Here is a 20,804-nt window from a genome sequence, read left to right as displayed (position 1 = left end):
TTTTTACGTGTTTTTACGTGTGACCATAGAAGTGTTGTGTATCAATGACTTGTAAAAACTAAATGAAAAAAACCATTGTCCTAAATGAAGAAAGACAATAATTCAAAAACTAGAAACTGTTGTATATATTATTTCCCAAAATTGTTCCTAAATTGATATGTTCATAAACCATTGTTATGTATTCTTTCACACATCAATTTTGAATTCTGAAACTGTTGTTTCATATGATTTCCCACAAAATTTTTAATTTTCTAATACCGTTGTGTACATGTTTTCATACATTGGTTTATTATGTAAAACTATTGTTTGTAATTCTTTGCAACTTTGGTTTAGTTTTTAGAACCGTTGTGTCACCAGCTCTTCAACAAGAGTTAGGAACTGTTATTGTAGATATTGTTCAACAACAGTTACATTCCCGTTGTCTGATACATTATCAGATATCGGCTCGATATTCAACGGAATTCGGAGATAATAGACAATGGTCATAAACTGTTGTATGACTCTGTTTTTCTTGTAGTGCACATGCATTTCTACCATACACATTTCTACCAGAACAAGCATGCATGCTGGACCCCCACTATCAAGCCTCTATTAATTCGACAAATAGATATAATATGATTAATTGAAAAGGTGAGGATAAGTTTTTCATAAGTAAAATCTAATCAATAATTATTTTAAAATTTCATTTTCAAATCTAGTTGACAATAAATATGGGTTTTCTCAGGATAATAATAATGGGATTCTGTATGTCTATCATGTTATTTGGAATAAAAATTTGTTAACTTTAACATGGATATCGTAAGAGAAAAGAAGGAACTGAAAGTGCATATTCTTTAATTAGATAGCAGCCTTATAAATAGTACAATATTGTCTGTTGGAGTTGCATAACAATCAGGGGAATATGAATTGTTTCCTCTTCCTGGATATTAAAGTAGATATATATAATTATTAAATAAACATATCTTTTCTTAAAAAAGCATTACTTTAGCACTCCCTCCTAATGTGTTGTTCGTGAACTCCCAGAAAATTACGCAGCTTCTGAAACTTTTCTTTTGGTAAGGCTTTTGTGAATATATCAGCCACCTGCTCCTCAGACTTGCAGTAGACTAGTTTATCTCATTTTCCTCAATCTTCTCGTGAATGAAATGATGTTTCACAACAATGTGCCTTGTCCGGCTATTGTAGATAGGATTCTTTGCCATAGATATGGCTGACTTATTGTCACATAGTATCTCTGTTGCATTTCTTTGACTTTCATGAACATCTTCCAGAAATCTTCTCAACCAAATAGCTTGTGATGTTGCCAGAGCAGCAGCTACGTATTCGGCTTCTGTGGATGATTTTGCAACTAAATCTTGCTTCTTGGATTGCCATGAAAATGCTCCTGTATCAAATGAAAACACAAAGCCAGTTGTGCTCTTCATGTCATCTCTCGAACCTGCCCAGTCGTTGTCACAAAAACCAATTAGTTTTAGCTCTTCTCCTCTATAATATTTGATTCCATATGCCAATGTTCCTTTTAAGTAACGAAGAACTCATTTGGGTGCTCCAAGATGAAACTCACTAGGATCTTGCATATATCTGGATAACAAACTAGAAGCAAACATTATATCCGGCCTAGTTGCTGTAAAATACATTAAACCTCCAACAATGCTTCTGTACAAGGTCCTGTCCACATTTCTTTTGCCATCATCTTTCATCAATTTTTCATTTGCAGCAAGAGGTGTTGCCATTGCTTTGCAGCCATACATATTAAACTTTTTAACATCATTTCAGTGTATTTGTGCTGACAAATAAACACTCCATCACTTTATTGGTGGATCTCAATCCCAAGAAAATGATGCAGTAGTCCCATATCACTCATTTCATACTTCTTCATCATATCCTTTTTAAACTGATTTATCATTTGCTCAACACTACTAGTAAAAATTAGATCATCGACATAAATTGCAACAATAAGAATTGACATACCTTGCTTCTTCACATAAAGAGTTGGCTCACTCTTACTTTTGATAAATCCATTTTGTAGGAAGTAGTTATCTATATTGATATACCATTGACGAGGTGCCTGCTTTAACCCGTACAACGTCTTTTTCAATTTGTAAACTTTTCCTTCTTTTCCTTTAATCACAAAACCATCCGGCGGCTCTACATAAATTTCCTCTTCTAACTCTCCATTCAAGAAGGCTGATTTTACGTCAAGTTGATATAATGGCCATCCTTTTTGAGCTGCAAGAGCAATGAGGGTTCTAATTGTGTCTTTTTGAGCCACTGGTGCAAAAGTCTCGAGATAATCAACTCCTTTATGTTGTGAATATCCTTTGGCCACTAGACGTGCTTTATTTTTAACCAAGAGCCATCTGACTTGTGCTTTATTCTATAAATCCACTTGACTACCACAACTTCTTTATATTTTGGTCTTTCAACAAGTTGACATGTATCATTTTTTTCAATCATATGAATATCCTCTTCCATTGCTTTCTTTCAGACATCTTCTTTAATTGCCTCCTCGAAACTCGTCAGTTCAATCATGCAAAAATTACATGACTCATAGATATCCGCAAGAGACCTCATTTTCAGTGGACTACTTCCTGAACTTGACGATCCTGCACTATCACTTGAAGGTGATGATGGATCAGTAGGCGATGAAGGATCAGCTGGTGATGATGCAGGTGATGGCTGATCATCAATCTTGTCACCATTTTGAGCTTCTAATTTAAAACTAATAGTTTGATTTTGACATGCTTCTTTCTCCCAATTCCAGCTAGCTCCTTCATCAAATAACATATCTCTAATTATGATCATCGATCTGTTCTTTAAACTATACAACCTGTATCCAAGAAGAATGCATTTTTCACTTGTGTCTTCTAGTTTATGTCTTTTTTCTTTCGGAATATGTGCATAGCAGATGCAACCAAATATTTTTAAATGGCTCACTAAAGGTTTCTTTCTGCACCAAGCTTCTAATGGAATCATATTTTGAACTTCCATAGTTGGACTCCTATCAATTAAGTACACTGCAGTATGAATGGCTTCAGCCCAAAACGAATTCGGCAACCCTTTCTCCTTCAACATTGATTTGGCCATATTCACTACGGTTTGATTTTTTCTTTCTGAAACTCCATTTTGTTGAGGAGTGTAACTAACAGTGATTTGTCTATTAATGCCTTCATCTTCACTCTGTCTCTTCTGTCAATTGAGTTAGGAAATTCCCACTCAAGATTTCCTTCCTTCCTTATAGGAATCCTGACTGATCCATTCCCCTCGTCTCTAGCAACTAGATTATCCATGGCAGTATCACTGATAACACACCCCATAGAGTGGCCTCCTTCAGTTTCAGAAACATGTGAGATTAGAGAGGAATCTACCAATCCCCCCATTGGCTCTTTATCCTCTCTTTTCCCTTTCCAGGATTGTCCCAGTCTTTTAGGGCTATTACTTTCTTGGTGAACTGCATCAAAAAGATGTCCATATTTGTCATCAATTTCCACAATCTTAACCCCATATTTAGTCTCTCCAGACATAACTAAATCTTTGCCTCTATCTTTTCCAGACAATCCGAGTAGATCCAGATTAAGGGATTCTCAATTTTAACTTGTGAGTCTCGTCTATTGCACCACCATCCCCATAATCCATATTTCTGAGTCATCTTTTCAAGATTCTCATCCGACCAAAATTGAAAAGGAAGGCCTCTGACCTCAATCATCACTCTTCTCTTAGGAATTAAATCCTCCTCTTCAAGTTTCCTTGTGAAACATAACCAGTCTTTTATCCTTTCCCCATCTCAAACTTTCATTTCTTCTACTGAGCTGAATCTTAGCAACTATTTCCAGCAAGAGATTTCTTTTACTTCTATATATGACATACCCATTTCTAGAAGCACTTCCTGTAGGATTTCTCCCCTAAGCGAGAAAGCTGAAAATCCTATTAAACAGTTCCCTGTGTCTAAAATACTGTCTTCCTGAACTGGGACTAGATTGTGAGTGTTGGCCTTATCCTCATCCTTACTAGCCCCTTTTTCTTTCTTAGGAGGTTCAACACTGTATCCATCTCTAGTCGACTGCTTTGAGCTCATTGCCTCATGAGTCCTTGACTCACTTCTTTCCAATGGTCGATCCTTAGAATCCAGGTTCTCTTTTATAGGAGTATCTCCTCCCTTCTTCTCATTTTTCCCGGCTAACATAATATCCATCCTCACCCCTTCAAATTTCATATGTGCCAAAACTTCCACCGCCCTGATGGCCTCTTGCTCCGACTGAACTTTGACAAATCCTATCTTGTTATTTCTCCTGTCCTTTTTTCTCGGAAGAATTATGTCCATCACCCTTACTGCCCTTCCAAAGTAGCTCCATAAATCCCTAGACTTTGCTTTCGACGGTATTTTTGCCACAAGAATTGTAGCCCCTGCTTTTCTACCCTTTCTCCTCTTCCTTTCAACCACTGTCCATTCCGAATCTTCTTTTCCATCCATATTGTCCTCTTTCCACCTACTGTTTGTACCCAATAAAGCTTCCACGTATTTTCTAGTATTGGCATCCTCGTCATATTCCTTCTTATTCAAATTTCTCATTGATTTATGATGGATTTGATTCCCTGCAACCCTCAAACTATCACTGTCCCCTTTTATCAAATTAGCCTGAAGATTTACATCTAGCCATTCCCTATTCCTTATTACAAATTCTTTATACAATCTTTCCCCTTTTTCAAGCCTGTCTTCCTCCGATGAATTCATGATTTTTACTCTTGGTCCCTCCCATGGGCAGAGAAGCAGACTCCATAGAGCCTCTTTTACAGCGTTATCATCCCCCTTCTCCACTCTCATTAGTACCTCTTTACTTACACACCTTCTGATTCTCTCCAATCTATTAACTAGGTATCTGAGTATTAGTTGATTACCTGCTTTCAAAGCTCCGATAGCATCTCCTTCAATTAGCTTGTCCCATTTAAGAGCTTCCTCCTTTATTTCCTTAAGCTTGTGTTTTGAAATAGTAATCACCTCCTCCTATCTGCGGGCACCTTTGCTCTGATCTCCTCCCGGCGCCTCTGGTTTTGCCGATGATTTTGAAGAGTGCAAGAATGCTAAAGACTTATAATCCATATTTAGACTTAAATATGATCAAATGGGAAAAAAAAACTAGCCATTGAAAAACAAAGGATTAAAAATTGGGTTAGCACAGGTAAAAGACTATATGAAACTGTGTCCACTAGATCAGGATTCGAAGTTCTAGGATACAAGTTTGAGGATGACAAAAATGATAGTAAAAAGAAAGATGTTAAGGATATTTTTGTTAAAGATAGTACTGATACACCTGTTGAGATATCAAAAACTGTTTCTACTAACCTTGCTTGTGATGAAAAAGTTGTGTCTCATGAAAAAAAGAAAACTGAGAAGGTTTTCATAAAGAAACTGAATAAGAGCAATATTGATGTCAAATGGAAAATTGCTGATACTCAAAAGAAGGTAACAGGTAAAAATATTGGACTGATGACTAACAGTCAATTCAAGAAGAAGCTAGGTGAAGTTACAGGTAATCCTGAACCTTGAACAATTCCTGAAAGAAATAGAATTGGGAAACAAGGAATTTGCAGAGCAAATAACTATGAAAATATTCCTTTTGCACCTAGAATGTAGATTGAGTTCGAAATAAAATAGAAGAAGATTAATTCTATACAGCTTATTTATAGGGAAATATTCTATCACACATGATATACATAGAACGGATAAACATTGATGGAAAATATATTGTGATTGATAGATGTAGCTGTGTAATATATAAACACACAGATTTGGTGAAAGGCATATGTTCAGCCTATTTGAATTTAAAGAGGTGTCAACTTAACTTATATAAGAAGGACAAGTATATAGCAAGTACTGTTGACAGGAATCCGTACGAAGAACGTCAAATGATTTATTGAAATTATATGTCTGAAAAATTTCCGGATGCTGCTGCACACCACTGAAAGAAGTTCATTAATATGTTCATGTAGGAACAATCGGACCTTGGCCCTGCGTTTTATGATACTAATTAAAAATTCGAACAGAATATTAACCTTAATCGCTATGGCACAAGGATTCAAATTCACGTCTTCTACTGTATTCCCTAATTCTCCTTGGATGAAGTGCGGCCTTCGATCTCCCAAGGTGTGCCTCTCCTTAAAGCTCCGAAAACCCAAAACCCTAGCTGTCTCCTTGAGAAAAACGTCTTCCGCTCTCAAACTCTAGGATGAATTCATTTTGGTGTGTCTTTCAGCTTTAGGAGAACGAGAATATATATAGGCTACAGTAGGGATCATGGACCATTAGGTCAGGCCTTCCAATGACATTCTGGGCCAGGCCCAATGTCATTAAATATTACTTCAATCCACTAAAGAATTAATATTTGCACTACCTTTCCTAATTCCGTAAATTAATTATTTAATTCGGCTCCCATATTAATTGCTTATAAATTCCCTATGTTTAAGATATCGCATGTCCGTTGATTAAATTAATTTCTGACAATTATTTTAATCAATATCTTTTATCCTTGATCATCCACTCAACCTTATAAATATGCAAGAACAAATCTGCATGCAGGACTAAAGCATAATTATCTTTATGAGCTTTCAAAAGGACATCATCACCCGAATATATTTTCCGGACATGGTTTCCTTTTATAGTCAATATTCCACTCTGTATATAATGTCATTGCCCAATACATAAATTCGTAATTTAAAATAAATTACTTTATTTATGAGTCAAGCATGTGCATTAAATACAAGTGTCAGTCACTATATCCGGATTAAGAACCTAAGCAATAATAACATCGTAGAATCTTAGTTCTTTATTGTCAGAATTAAAGAAACAATTATTCTACTATTTTGATCCCGTTCAATATACACAAAGTATATAAGTATTATTCAATAGTCAAGATAAACTATTTACAAATGATACTTAAGTCGTTCCAATGGTTTGTCTAACACCATTTAGACTATGAACCTTTATTATATTATATAAGGAGTTCGACAATCTAATCTTCTGCTATCCCATTTGATACTAGATTGTCTACAATATATAATATACAGACAATGTGAAAACATGCATTCAAGATTTTCAAATAATTATATATACTTCAAACGAATATTTCAGTATAACCCTAACAGTTCAAGCCTCAGTGTACAAATAATCTTTTGTAGCACGTCCAGAAGTCCAAAAGGTATAAAGTTTTAATACTTTATTTGTTCAGAAGATTCCGTATTGTTTTTACTTCTGAAGAAGAACTGCAAAGACAAAGACTCGTCGAACAAGCCACATCTCAATTGTTTAATTGATAAAGGATATTTGATTCAGCTAGATACAGATGAACCAGCAGTACATTTGTGTGTCAGCTACTCAGGTTAAATATTCTGCATCAACTATAGGTGGTCATTCAATCAGGACAAAGATCTATATCGTTTAAGGAAGTCAGAAGACCTTGCTGCTGAAGAAAAGGACTATATAATTATTTAATGATTTACTTCACCTCTCAAAATAATTATATTGGTTGTATAATTTATTTTTTAAATTGATTCACCTTCAAATTAATTTAATTTATGAATTTTTAGAATTAATATAATTAAGTGGATAGTTATTAAATAATTATAGAAAAATCAAGTGTTTTATGGTTTTTGAACTCGACATGACAATCTTTCAGATTTTCATACCGTGTCCTATGGTATGCTTTAGTCGCTAGGCATGACAACCACCTTGGTTGTCATACCGAGTGATTAAGGCATGACAATTGTGATTGTAATACCGAAATCGCAAGGCATGACAATCATATGGTTTGTCATGCCGAGCTTAGCTTGGCAGACAAGGCTACGAATTGTCATACCGAATTCATATGGTATGACAATCATTGCGTATGTCATATGTACCTTCCCTTCTGTGGCATGACAATAGTGTGGATTGTCATTCCTTTCCTTGTAATTGTCATACCTTTGCTTGGAATTGTCATAGCTTTATCTAGAATTATCATGGCACCTCCTAGAGTTGTCATAGCCACTTTGTCATGCTAGTTCATTGGTGTTGCCTATAAATATGGCCACACCTTCTTCATTTGTTCTTGTTCAAGCATTGTAAGAGCTTTCAAGTTGTTTGTAACTTGCTATTGTTATATCCATATTTTTATGTGCTTTGATAACTCGATTATTTTAACCACTAAGTTAGAATACTTCCTGTCGAATTTATTCTACGAACTAGTGGACATTAAAACTGAACCTTATTAATTATATAACGACTTACACATTGTTATATTAATTATTTAAAATCTGATTATCAAGTTAAACTCGAATTAGATTATTCCACCGCCATTATTTTGTGACGATTGTATTCAACACACCCTTCTACAATTGTTTTCGGACCTAACATTAGGTTATACGAATTTATGTACAACACGAGAGAGATCGTTGTAGCAACTCTTAAGTATGTTTAGTTTTTTTTTGCTAAATCGGGAATGACATTAAAATCGAACTAGTACATCAGCAAGCCATAGGACCCACAAGTTGAACAAAAGCAAAGCCCCTGAATTGTCCTGCCTTCTACCAATAATAAAGGCTCCTTCAAATTACTAACCACCCGGAACAAAATCTTTAAAAACTAACCACCTTTTTTTTCACTTCACAAAACTAACCACCCTAATTCATAATCATCCAGGGGCGAACACCACACAAAATATTTTTGCAGGAGGCCCCTCCCAGGGGCGAACAACAAAGAATTTTCCTTATATGTTCGCCCCCCCCACGGGCGAACATAGTAGGGAAATTTTTTGTTCGTTTGCTCAAAAATTCTTCACTTTTCAGTTCGTTTATTTAATTTATAAAAAATTCAAAAAAAGGGAAAATTGTGATAATTTATATTATTATATTTTATAATATTATATTATATAATGATATAATATTACAAAATTATTTTATATTAAAATATAATATTTTAATATTTAAGTTCATATTTAAGCTCATAAAAGATAAATAATATTGTTATTGTTTTATTTTTGTTAATCCGAAAACGTCATGTAATATCTTGTCCCGAATGCATTTGATCAAACACAGCACTTTTATTCATAGAAGATATTAAAACAACGATAACACGACTTAAATTGAAAAGCAGAAAACAATTACGACGAAACTACAGACCACTTAATCGTCCTCGGACGACATTACACTATCAGAATAATAATCCGGAGTGGTGACCAATGCAAGGTATTGTTGTTCCTTAAACCGGTCCCCTTCTTCCCGAAACATCCTAGCATCATCGTATAGACTCTGACGATGCAGTCGCAGATTCATGCGATTCTCCTCTTCTCTCGCTCTGAAGAGGGCGGCCTCCAGCTGCTGCGGCGTTTCTCGAGGCATAGTACGAGCCCTTTGTTTAGGAATCGGAATCCCAGCTAGTGCACAACGTTCCATGCACACTTCATGCCTACGCACACGCCACTCCCACTCATTCAACATGGTGGTAATCGACTGAGGGGAGTATCGTAAATTAGGGTTTAAAGAGTAGGTAAAGTCATCATCACACCACCATTTTCTACCCATGGCAACAAACAGATCACCTGGTGTGTAGCTCATGATTTATGATGAACTATATCTTGTGTGAGGTCTATGGTTGTGTGTGCATTGTGCATATTGTATGTGAACCTATTTATAGGCATAGCATAACATTGCAACGAAATAATGCTGATATTCACATGATCAACAGTTGTATCCCATAATGCTGATATTCACATGATCAACAGTAGTATCTCATAATGCAGAGGTTCACATGATGAACAGTATGTCATAAAGTAAAGGTTCTGCAGAAAGCAAGGCTGCATTAGACTTAAAGCCAAAGGACTTGTAAAATCCAAAATTATTATCAGATCCGGAAAGATTTTTAGCCACTTGTAAATGCATTATTTTGAAGGGGAATAACTGCATCCTTCAATAACATATCAAAGTGCAAGGACTTGTCATATCAAACTTTAATTATGAGTTGTCTACTCACCCCTTTAAATTGCAGCTACTGTTCTACTGCATTACAAGTTTGACTCAAGAAGATACAAGAACTGCAGAGACTTGTCATTTCAAATATTTTAATTATTTTAATCAAATGTAATTTTATTTTCACTTTATGTAATGCTTGTGTTTCCTTTAATTTTATGTAATGCTTGTGTTCTTTTAATTTTATGTAATGCTTGTGTTTCCTTTAAATTACACATCCCTCAGTTTATGTAATGCTTGGATTAACAATAATAAAAAATAAGCACTAAAATATGTCGTTTTTTCGGTAATATGAATAATTTTGTTTAGGTTAATATAAATAGATATTGCTCATATCATTCTGATTTGCAAAAATAAAAACTGCAAATAAAAGTACATTTGATAAGTTCGAGGTCTTTAATATTCTCAATCCTGAGTTATGTCGACATAATAGTCGGAATCATAATCTTCATCATCATCTTCAGCATCAGCGGCCACCGAGGTATGCTTTTCATTGCAATCATAAAGAAAATTTGGCACATCTCCCCATACTTCCCAAAATTCAGCTTCTTCACGTGCATCAAGTTTCTTCTGCAGTGCATCACATTCTTTCGTAATTCCAGCCATGTATCGATTGTAGCGAGCATCAGAAAATGGGATACCCAACCGACGAAGTCTGTCAAAATAAAGTTGTTGAACTTCAGGATAACGTTCGGACTCGTCTAATACCTCCTGATATGTCGGCACCCAATCTTTGCCCTTTCTGATTCTCCTAGTAGTAAACTTGCGGCAAGAGTTGTTGAATTTCATCTGGGCCAGCTCTCGAGCGTGCTCTTCGGCCTGGCGACGTTTCTCCTGTAAGATCTCCTCTTTAAGGCTCATTGGAGCCCCCCCTGGATGCTGATTCGTCGCCATCCGTCCCATTGGTGGGCGACGCTTTTGTTGCACGACCGGTTGTTGGTTGTTCTGGTTGCTGCGCATTCCTCCCAACAATAGCTCCGGTTGTCTTCTCTCTTGTTTTTTTAGGCGTTTTTCATACCCGGGGGTCATTGGTGCCTTGCCCTTATCCATTTTGGGGTGATTGAAGTGATTAAAAGAAGAAGTGTTGCAATGACAAACAATAAAATGAGTGAAGTGTATGTGTTGAATGTATGGGGGAGAACATATTTATAGGACAGCTCCACATTGAATTATTGTTGTAATATTATGTATATTCAAAAGTAGTTGCAGTTATGACATAATTCAAAATTTGTATTATGGCAACTCCCTGCACTGCTCTTCTTGCATGTTTAAAATTTCGAAATGACAGGTGCGTACGCCCAGGGGCTACTATCCCCCGCAAATGCAGCAAAAGCGGGTAAAGGTGTGGTAAAACCCTGGCCGCTGGTGGACATCATCGGAGTGAACGTGACAGGTGGACTCCCGAATCTGTATGTACTGCTCCCAAAGGACGGGTCCTGGGTGAATGGGGGAGGTGTGTGATCCTCTAAGAATGACATGTCAGGACGATATACATATGACTCTGACAAGTGATCCTGTGACGGACCCTCATCGTCCTGTGCCTCATCATCCCCTAATCTGCTCCTTTGGGGCCATGGAACCCCCTCAGATGTAGAAGGCTGAATGAATGGAGACCAACCACCAGCCTCAAAAGTACCTGCTCCATCATGACCTGCAGAATGTGAGGTGCCTGCAAGGTGTGAGCTACCCACATGGGTGTAGTAAGTGCCCTCTTCGGGCACTACCGGTGTGACTGGTGGTCGTCCCCTACGCCCTGCAGGAGCCCGTGCCCTAGGTCTGGCAGGGGCCTGTTCCGTAGGTCGACGCTGTACACGAGTAACCATATCCTGTAAAATATGGTTTGCCAGACCCAAATCAGGAGCATAAGGGTCAATGGCACGCTGCATAGCGGATAACTGCTCCTCCTGTTTACAAACATGTATATTTAAGTCAGAACAGTGTACAAAACAAGCGGAGAACATGTATATTTAAGCATGTATATTTAAGCATGTATATTTACCAGTTCCTGTGGCGAGAGCTGTGTTCCCTGGAAGGCACCCTCCTGCTGTGGCCAGTGTAAGGGGTTAATGATGATTCGACGTGTGACCCTGTGGAACCATGGCAGGTATGAGGCAGTGCAACCCTCGCCATGCATAAGTGGAGGAGATGCGAGGGCACGCTCCATGCGCGTATCCCAAAGATCAACAAATGGCTCCCTCGCGTACATCCAATCAACCTGCTCGTTGTAGTGGTCGTGCAGGTCCTGATGATTAGGGTAGGGAGAGGAATATGGTACACCCTGCATAAAACCAAACTGCCTCGTCACCCTGTCCGTGTAGCACCACTCGACGTAGGACATGTACATCATGGGGGCGGGAGCCGTCCAACGCAAGTACACAGTGGCCTCCGGGTGATGCTCTGCAGGTAAATCAGCATATGGCCTCCATCGAAACTGTCGGGGTGTCAACGCATCCAACTCATATTGTGTCATGCGGCTCTGCGCATGCGGCACCTGACAACGCCTAAGTGGCGCCTTCCACCTACAGTGGAAGTTGGCATAAGTGCTCAGAGGTTATACATGCAACAAATATGAATTGAAGTTAATCAACAAAAGGAGTGACAACATACCTCAGCGCCAGCGGGTACTCGAACAAGGGTTGACCCCTGTGCCTAGGCGCTAGTGACGGAAAGCGCTCGTAAATCCACACCTAGCGGCAAGGTTAGTACAAGTGCACATGATGAATAAATAATACAACAATAAAGACGAGAAATAAATATTACTTAATTTTAAATTCGAAATAATTATCTCTAACTATTTTTACAAATCTGATTTTTTTAATTTAAACTAGTAATCTAAACTAAAATTAGCACTACCACTACTAATCAACAACAATCATCACCAACTACTAATCTATTTAATTTAATGGTGTCAAGTTTACTTTTAAATTCGATTTAATTTAATTTCATTAAATTCAATAAAAGCTAAAATTAAATTGATTATATTTAATCTACTCTTAACGTAAATAATACAATAATCATCACCAACTACTAATCTAAACTAAAATTATCACTACCACTACTAATCAACAACAATCATCACCAACTACTAATCTAAACTAAAATTATCACTAACATAAGCTACTACCAAATACCAACTAACAAAACCCATTATAAATTATCAAACAAATTACTAATCAAGTCTAATTTTTAATTCATTCAAAATATGAGATCTACACTAATTTTCCCAATTTTATAATTCGAAAAAATTAGCGGCAAGGTTAGTACAAGTGCACATGATGAATAAATAATGCAACAATAAAGACGAGAAAGAAAGTTGTGGTTGGTTTAGTATTACCTGTACCAATGTGGCGTAGCCACAGAAATCAGTACAGTTAGCCCTGCTAGAAGAACATAGCTTCTGGTATAGGAAGCCAAGAACAGCACTACCCCAGCTATACCGACGCAGCTGGTCCATGTCCCTCATTAACCATAGAAGGTCAAGCTGCACGCGGTTCCCGCTGCTGTGGGGGAACAATGATCCAATAACGCATAGTAGGTGCGCCCGAATATGGTAGGTAAGCTGTACACCATAACCTATATCCTCTGGATCCAACTGCTCCAACCGCTCACAAGACCCGAAGTTATCCACAAGCCATTTGATCTTTAAACCACCTCGGTTAACATCGTCCTTGGCTTCTGGTAATAGCCCAAGAAATTCGCCTACTAGCACGCGCCTTTCCTCCACGCTGGTACTCGCTCCACGGAGGATCAGTGGATCACCCTCAGTGGGTAACCCGAGAATGTGATGAACATCCTCAAGAGTGATAGTGGCCTCTCCGAACGGCAGGTGGAAGGTGTGCGTCTCTCCACGCCATCTCTCGATAAAGGCTGTAATCAAACCCCTGTCGTGCTTGAACTGTCCCAGCCTAAATATGCAATCAAATCCTAAATCCCTGATTGCATCCATGATCATCTGATGCGGTCTGTGGGCTCGAACTGCCTTCCAATACTCCCCAAAGTTTGTCCTCAATCTGAAATCAGGGGGTGGCTGAAATAATTGTAGTGCACAAAATATTAGTCCCTATAGGCTACAGACTCATACAAATGTAAAAAAAATTGCACTAAAGAAGGAGTTTACCTCTATGTTGTCCCACACAACCTGAGACCTGTGCACAGACTGTAATGTCAACAAACTCCCGTCTAAAGGTCCGGGACCAGAACGACCGACATCCATCTGCGAAATTAAATTCAAAATATTTGTTATTAAATTTGAAATTGTTTCATTAAATCCAATATTCGAAATAATTTTCATTTTAATTGTAATAATATAACATTGTGATTTTAATTTTAATTGTAATTATGTCTAACTAATTTTACAAATATGATTTTTTTATTTTATATTATATTTTATATTATATTTTATATTATATTTTATATTACTTAATTTTAAATTCGAAATAATTATCTCTAACTATTTTTACAAATCTAATTTTTTTTATTTATTGGAATAATATAACATTGTATAATTTAAATTAAAATTTGCACTACCACTACTTAATTTAAACTACTAATCTAAACTAAAATTAGCACTACCACTACTAATCAACAACAATCATCACCAACTACTAATCTATTTAATTTAATGGTGTCAAGTTTACTTTTAAATTCGATTTAATTTAATTTCATTAAATTCAATAAAAGCTAAAATTAAATTGATTATATTTAATCTACTCTTAACGTAAATAATACAACAATCATCACCAACTACTAATCTATTTAATTTAATGGTGTCAAGTTTACTTTTAAATTCGATTTAATTTAATTTCATTAAATTCAATAAAAGCTAAAATTAAATTGATTATATTTAATCTATTCTTAACGTAAATAATACAATAATCATCACCAACTACTAATCTAAACTAAAATTATCACTACCACTATTAATCAACAACAATCATCACCAACTACTAATCTAAACTAAAATTATCACTAACATAAGCTACTACCAAATACCAACTAACAAAACCCATTATAAATTATCAAACAAATTACTAATCAAGTCTAATTTTTAATTCATTCAAAATATGAGATCTACACTAATTTTCCCAATTTTATAATTCGAAAATTATTTTAATCAAATCAAAAATTCATAATAATTCCTATTTCTATTAATATTTTTTTAATTCCAAAATTCGAAATAATTCCAATTTTTAATTCCAAAATTCGAAATAATTCCAAAATTCGAAATAATTCCAATTTTTAATTCCAAAATTCGAAATAATTCCAATTAAATTCGAAAATGTGAGATTGCTTATTTTTATTCTATTTTTTAACGTAAAACACCCAAATTTAATCTACTAACCTAATTTCTAAATTTAATCTACTAACCTAATTTCTAAAATTAACATAATCTACTAACAAATACCAACTAACAACATTCATTATAAATCATCATACAAAATTACTAATCAAGCTTGTCATATAATTCATTATAAATATTTATAAGAACAATCATTATAAAATTTATAAAAATACATGCATGCAATTTGATGAGATTGAGAATGGTGGAAAAACCTTGAAAATGGGTGAAATTGATTAATTTGATCCGGTGAAAGTAGCAAAGCAAGCTCCTTTTTCCCCCCTTTTCTCTGTCCGGATCACCCTTTCTTCTAGAAATTGAAGCTTGCAATGTGTGAAAATCTGAGAAGAAGCTGTTTGCTGCGGCGAAGATGAAGAAGAAACAAAGGGGTCGGGGTTTTGAGGGGTAAAAGGGACACGTGGCCGCCCCTGACTGGGCCGGACACGTCAATGCTTCACAGGTATGTTCGCCCGTGGCAGGGGCGAACACACTTGCCTGGAGTTCTTCTGTTCGCCCGTAGCAAGATCTGGGCTTAAAAAAAAATTTCAGCTGTGTTCGCCCGAGGGGTGTATGAATTAGGGTGGTTAGAAATGTGAAGTGAAAAAAAAGGTGGTTATATTTGTAAAGCTTTTGTTCAAGGTGCCTAGTAATGTGAAGGAGCCCAATAATAAACTAGCTGACATCCTAAAAAATACTAACAACCTGACACAAGACCAAGAGAATCTAAGACTGACACGGAACCAATAACCCTGAGAGACTTAATGCATTTTACGTTTCTTATTCTTGACAAATTTATCCCATTCCGCCATTGCTTCAGACACTTCCATTAGCACCAATGCATCTTTATAGAGAGCCTCCATTTCTTCTACCTCCAAACCAGAATGAACCAAAGACAAGGAGCTAGACTCCACGCCATTCTTAGGCCAACCCACCACTGCGTTTTCCAGTACCTCCTTCGCTTTAACTCACATACAGACTTCACTTTTTAGGTCGATTGTGTCCTCAACAAAAACCGCAGAAACATTAGCCAGGCATCCACTGTCTAAAATCTCCACCGCAGCCATGCTCAGGATCCCATCTTTGTTGAAGTTGGGTCCCTCGTATAGTTTGTTTTTTCCCTTAATAGCTTCTACCACTGGATGCCTCTCTTCAGAGATAGAGGCTAAACCTGACATGTTGATTTTTTTCCTCAAGCATCATTGGATCCTCAGAAAGGACCCTGAACAAATTAGGAGGACCCTGCAGAGTGAACAATTCCCTTTCCAATACACCTTCTGCCTCATCGAAAACCGGCTGAGCGACTGGGGAAGGACGAGGAGGTTTCGGAGCATTGACCACTTCTCCTAGACCCATGTTGTCCATGACCTGAAGAGGAATTTCCAGGCCCAAGTCTCTGTCCAGGAAGTGCTGAAGGTTCCCGACTGAGCCAGGGACTTCCCCAAAAGCGTTCAAATTATCCCTGCCATATTCCGCCAAGTATTGAGCTGCCAAGTTTTGCTCGACGAGTACCCGTGAGACAATTCCAAGAGTCTCCTCCTCCACAAAATGATTGCCTTAGATTGCATTGAACATAGTTAAAGCCTCCCGCAACTCTTACGTTATTTAACTCTTCCGTTATTTGGATTTTATCTTGAAAATGGAGCATCATGAACCCCACCCCCCCATTCCATTCATGCCGAATAACAATGCCCCCAGTTTGAAAGGCCCAAAGGAATGGCTTCACCCTCTGTCATGCCATGCATGGGCCCTTAGGAATAACAATGCCCGCCCCATTAGAATTACCGATTGCATTTGGGTGAGGGTTAGAGACACACTTGACTTTGACGTAGTCACAGACAACGTTTATTTAATATTTTAAAGTTTAAATAATTAATATAATTATTATTGATATCTCAAATTATCTTCAGTAATGAATTATGTGTGTTCTTAAATTTATTTTAATATATGAGAATTTTTTTAATAATAAATTGTTAAATAATTAGTTTATTAAAATAATTTTAAAGTAAGTAGTAATTATTTATATATCGGCATGTGACTAATCTTGTTATTTTCAAAAAATGCCTAAAACATCATAATCGTCGGCTAATTTGGACTTTTAAGGTATTATATAAAATTTTCTCTTATATATTTTGTTTCGATGATATTGGTTATATTATTTGGTTATGTTTTAAATATAAATTGTTATTATTATTTCAAGTTGTTATAAATACTAGCCTTTAACCCGTGCAAAGCACGGGCGGGTATAGAATTCGTAATTTTTTAATTATAATTTAAATTTTAACATTATCTTATTAGTATTTTAGAATTGATGAATTGGATTTTAATCAGATTATATTTACCAACTGATTATATTTTTTGAACGACTACAAATTATACCAATATCGGTTTATTATAATATAGTATATAAATTATATTTGAAAGAATAATGGTAATATTTTTATCTTGTGCAACATCTCAAGTGTTTGTATTTAAACGGTATAAAACTCTTTAATAGTGTAAGAGTAAGAGAAGTTTACATGCGACAGACTTGTGGAGAAGAGAAGACCAAACCAAAATTTTGTACGACTACAAATTATACCTATCTTGGCTTATTATAGTATATATTTTTTGAACGACTACAAATTATACCAATATCGGTTTATTATAATATAGTATATAAATTATATTTGAAAGAATAATGGTAATATTTTTATCTTGTGCAACATCTCAAGTGTTTCTATTTAAACGGTATAAAACTCTTTAATAGTGTAAGAGTAAGAGAAGTTTACCTGCGACAGACTTTTGGTTACAGAAGAGAAGAACAAACCAAAATTTTGTGCGAGTACAAATTATACCTATCTTTGGCTTATTATAGTATTGTATAGATGATGTATTGGCTTGGCTAAAATTATAAATAAGGGGAAACTTGGTTAAAGTATAAGATTTTCATCACATCATCTCTATTTTTTATTTTTGATATGGCAACTCAGTTTTTAGCTAAGAATGGGGAGTTTCTCAACAACTTATTTTATTATATTCTATTAATTATGATAAACACCTATCTCTATAATGATCTCATTAATTGAAAATTTAAATCATCTCATTAATTGAAAATTTTGATTACAAATCAACAGATCGTCAATGTGTCATCTAAATCCACAAAATCTCACAATAACTACAAACACTACACAGTACACATGCACACACATATACTCATTTATCACAAAATAACAGTGATTTCGACATTTTATACATAATTTAAAATTAAAAATATATATATATATATATATCTTTATATATTGTTTTGCGATTTTTTCTATATAAAATTTCATATTTATATATATTTTAAGTGAAAAAATGAAAAGGTGGAAAAATAATATGTACGGGTATATTTTCTTTACAACTCTAATTATGTGTAAAATGTTAAAACGATTATTATTTTTGATAAAAAGAGTACAAAGTAAATAATGTCAATTTAAATTTGTTATAATAAATTTAATTTTAAAAATTCCTCGTTGTGATTATAACTTCATCAACCAAAAACTACATCTTAAACTAATAGTACTCTATCATTAATGTTAACTCAATCAAAAAATTCTCACAATAACTACAAATGAAATCCCAAACTAAGATATCATTAATGTCATCCACCAAGCATACTAACTACAATAACGCAATCCGTAAGTATGAGTAGTATAAAAGGTAGGATGGTCCTGTCCTCGCACAACTGCATATATAAAATAAGTAAAGAATTAAAATGGCCAAATTTCTCACATTATTTGTTCTCACCTTATTGATAAATAGTAATAATTTCTCAAGTGCCCTCTCCGCTAACAAAAACGAAGGTTATTACTTCATTTTTCATAAGGTCTAGCGTTCATAAAATGTATCATACTATGCCCAGAAAATGAAAAATACACATGCATCATAGAAAATGAAAAACACACATGTATCATTTTTTTAGTAGATAATTAGACATATTTACCTATCCACCCTTGTAATGACATTTTTTGATATACAGGTGAGTTGGGAGAGAATGCGCAAAACATCAAGTCTGTTCCCATATGTTTCAATTCAATACCGGCAGATAACGCTTGCACACCTAGCCAGTGTAGGACCCGATGCTTATTCGAACACCATGGACGCCTATTGAGCGCCGCATGTTTGGGCCTTCAATTTTGTATATGTAAATATCTTTGCTAGTGAAATGTATTTGCAAATTCTGTAAAGATGTTTTGGCTCTTTGCTCTTTTCATCTTGGATATCATTATTGTTTAAATAATTTTCTAAATGGAAATGGCAATTTCGTGCTATTAAATATACAATCGACGAAAAACTTATCATTATAGAAAGTTTTTAAGGATAGAAGAGCGGCACATAGATACACCGATAACTCTGAAAGGAGTTTTAAAGAAATTGTTCTTAGCATTTTGTAAGGTAATAGTTGAATGGTGTTTATCAACCAAAATACTTTTGGAATTCAATTATACTGCTGGTCAGCCGGCCCCCTCAGTAATATTGGGGACCCGTAGTAATATATTAAATTTTAATATTTTTAATAGTTCAAAAAATAATTAAATTCTATAGTAGTTGTTGATAGAGGAATTTGGTGAATCAACAAACGTGAGGTTCGTTGCCGGAATTAGGTGTAGCGTGGTGATTATATGACGAAAATCCGCCGTGGGTGGTGGTTTTAGGTGTTTGAGGGTGACTGAGATCAAGGGAATATATTTCTGCTCTCGTTCTCACAACTCTCGATATATCCCCTCGATGTGCCTACGTACCCTTTTATATAGGGGATCAAGCCGTACGTAGTTCTACTACGCCAAGACTCCTAGTTTGATTAGGACTAGGCCTCTTGGTGATAAGACAAATCTTAAGCCGGTGACCTATCTCTTAGAATCCTACTCCAATTAGAATTAGCCTTGAGGCTGACTACCTCATACTCCTAGTCCAAGTATATCACAGATTCGACGTTATCATCACTACGAGAGATAACATCTACTACGACTCTTTATAACATGGAGGAGTCATCTGGGAGAGCCGTGACCATTCCTTGAGGTGTAGGGACGCGTCCTCACCTCCGAGTGAGGTCTTCATCATGAAATAAAGTAAATAAGGAGCCAAGTTACACGATCGTCTCATCCCCCGATGAGGGCGAACTCACCAGAATACAGGATCTAGACATATGATCGGCCTTCATGTTACCCTGGAGGGCCTTCAAGAGCCATGATCACCTCAAAACCCCACACGAGGGTTAACTTGACAGATAGCAGGATTGAGGATTGTAGATCATGCCCGGATAAGCCCGAGAACTATCAGATGAGCCTGATAACTACCAAATGATCCTGGTAACTAGTCTTCATATTCCCGGGAAGGGTCGTCATCGAGACTCACTCATCCTCACACATAAATTGTTTAGCTGCAATTGCGTCCTTACTGAACCGAGGGACGCGCCCTAACCATAGGCGCACCCTCACATCCTCATTTA

General features: G+C 36.0%; 1 protein-coding gene across 1 annotated transcript; it reads right to left on the bottom strand.

Annotated features, from left to right (window-relative positions):
• Window positions 1-11,264: 11,264 nt before the first annotated feature.
• Window positions 11,265-15,678, bottom strand: LOC135152263 (protein MAIN-LIKE 1-like). The gene is made up of 6 exons (XM_064092121.1): window positions 15,550-15,678; window positions 14,114-14,209; window positions 13,331-14,023; window positions 12,604-12,683; window positions 11,996-12,515; window positions 11,265-11,900 (listed from the first exon to the last, which is right to left on the bottom strand). Exons 2-6 carry the CDS (start codon window positions 14,207-14,209, stop codon window positions 11,265-11,267), a joined length of 2,025 nt encoding a protein of 674 aa, XP_063948191.1. The 5' UTR covers window positions 15,550-15,678.
• Between the last annotated feature and the right edge of the window lie 5,126 nt (window positions 15,679-20,804).

Source organism: Daucus carota, chromosome 4 (genome assembly GCF_001625215.2).
Source record: "Daucus carota subsp. sativus chromosome 4, DH1 v3.0, whole genome shotgun sequence".
Classification (NCBI taxonomy): domain Eukaryota; kingdom Viridiplantae; phylum Streptophyta; class Magnoliopsida; order Apiales; family Apiaceae; genus Daucus; species Daucus carota.
Note: the sequence above shows the minus strand (reverse complement) of the source record. Positions and strands in the feature narration are given on the sequence as shown.

What these genes read in the sequence shown, in the direction of transcription:
- LOC135152263 (XM_064092121.1), bottom strand. Translation starts at nt 14,209, where the DNA reads ATGGATGTCGGTCGTTCTGGTCCCGGACCTTTAGACGGGAGTTTGTTG. An exon ending in TTGTGTGGGACAACATAGAG is followed by an intron (nt 14,024 to 14,113) that starts GTAAACTCCTTC and finishes CAATTATTTCAG; the next exon opens with CCACCCCCTGATTTCAGATT. An exon ending in AGCTCTCGCCACAGGAACTG is followed by an intron (nt 11,901 to 11,995) that starts GTAAATATACAT and finishes GTTTGTAAACAG; the next exon opens with GAGGAGCAGTTATCCGCTAT.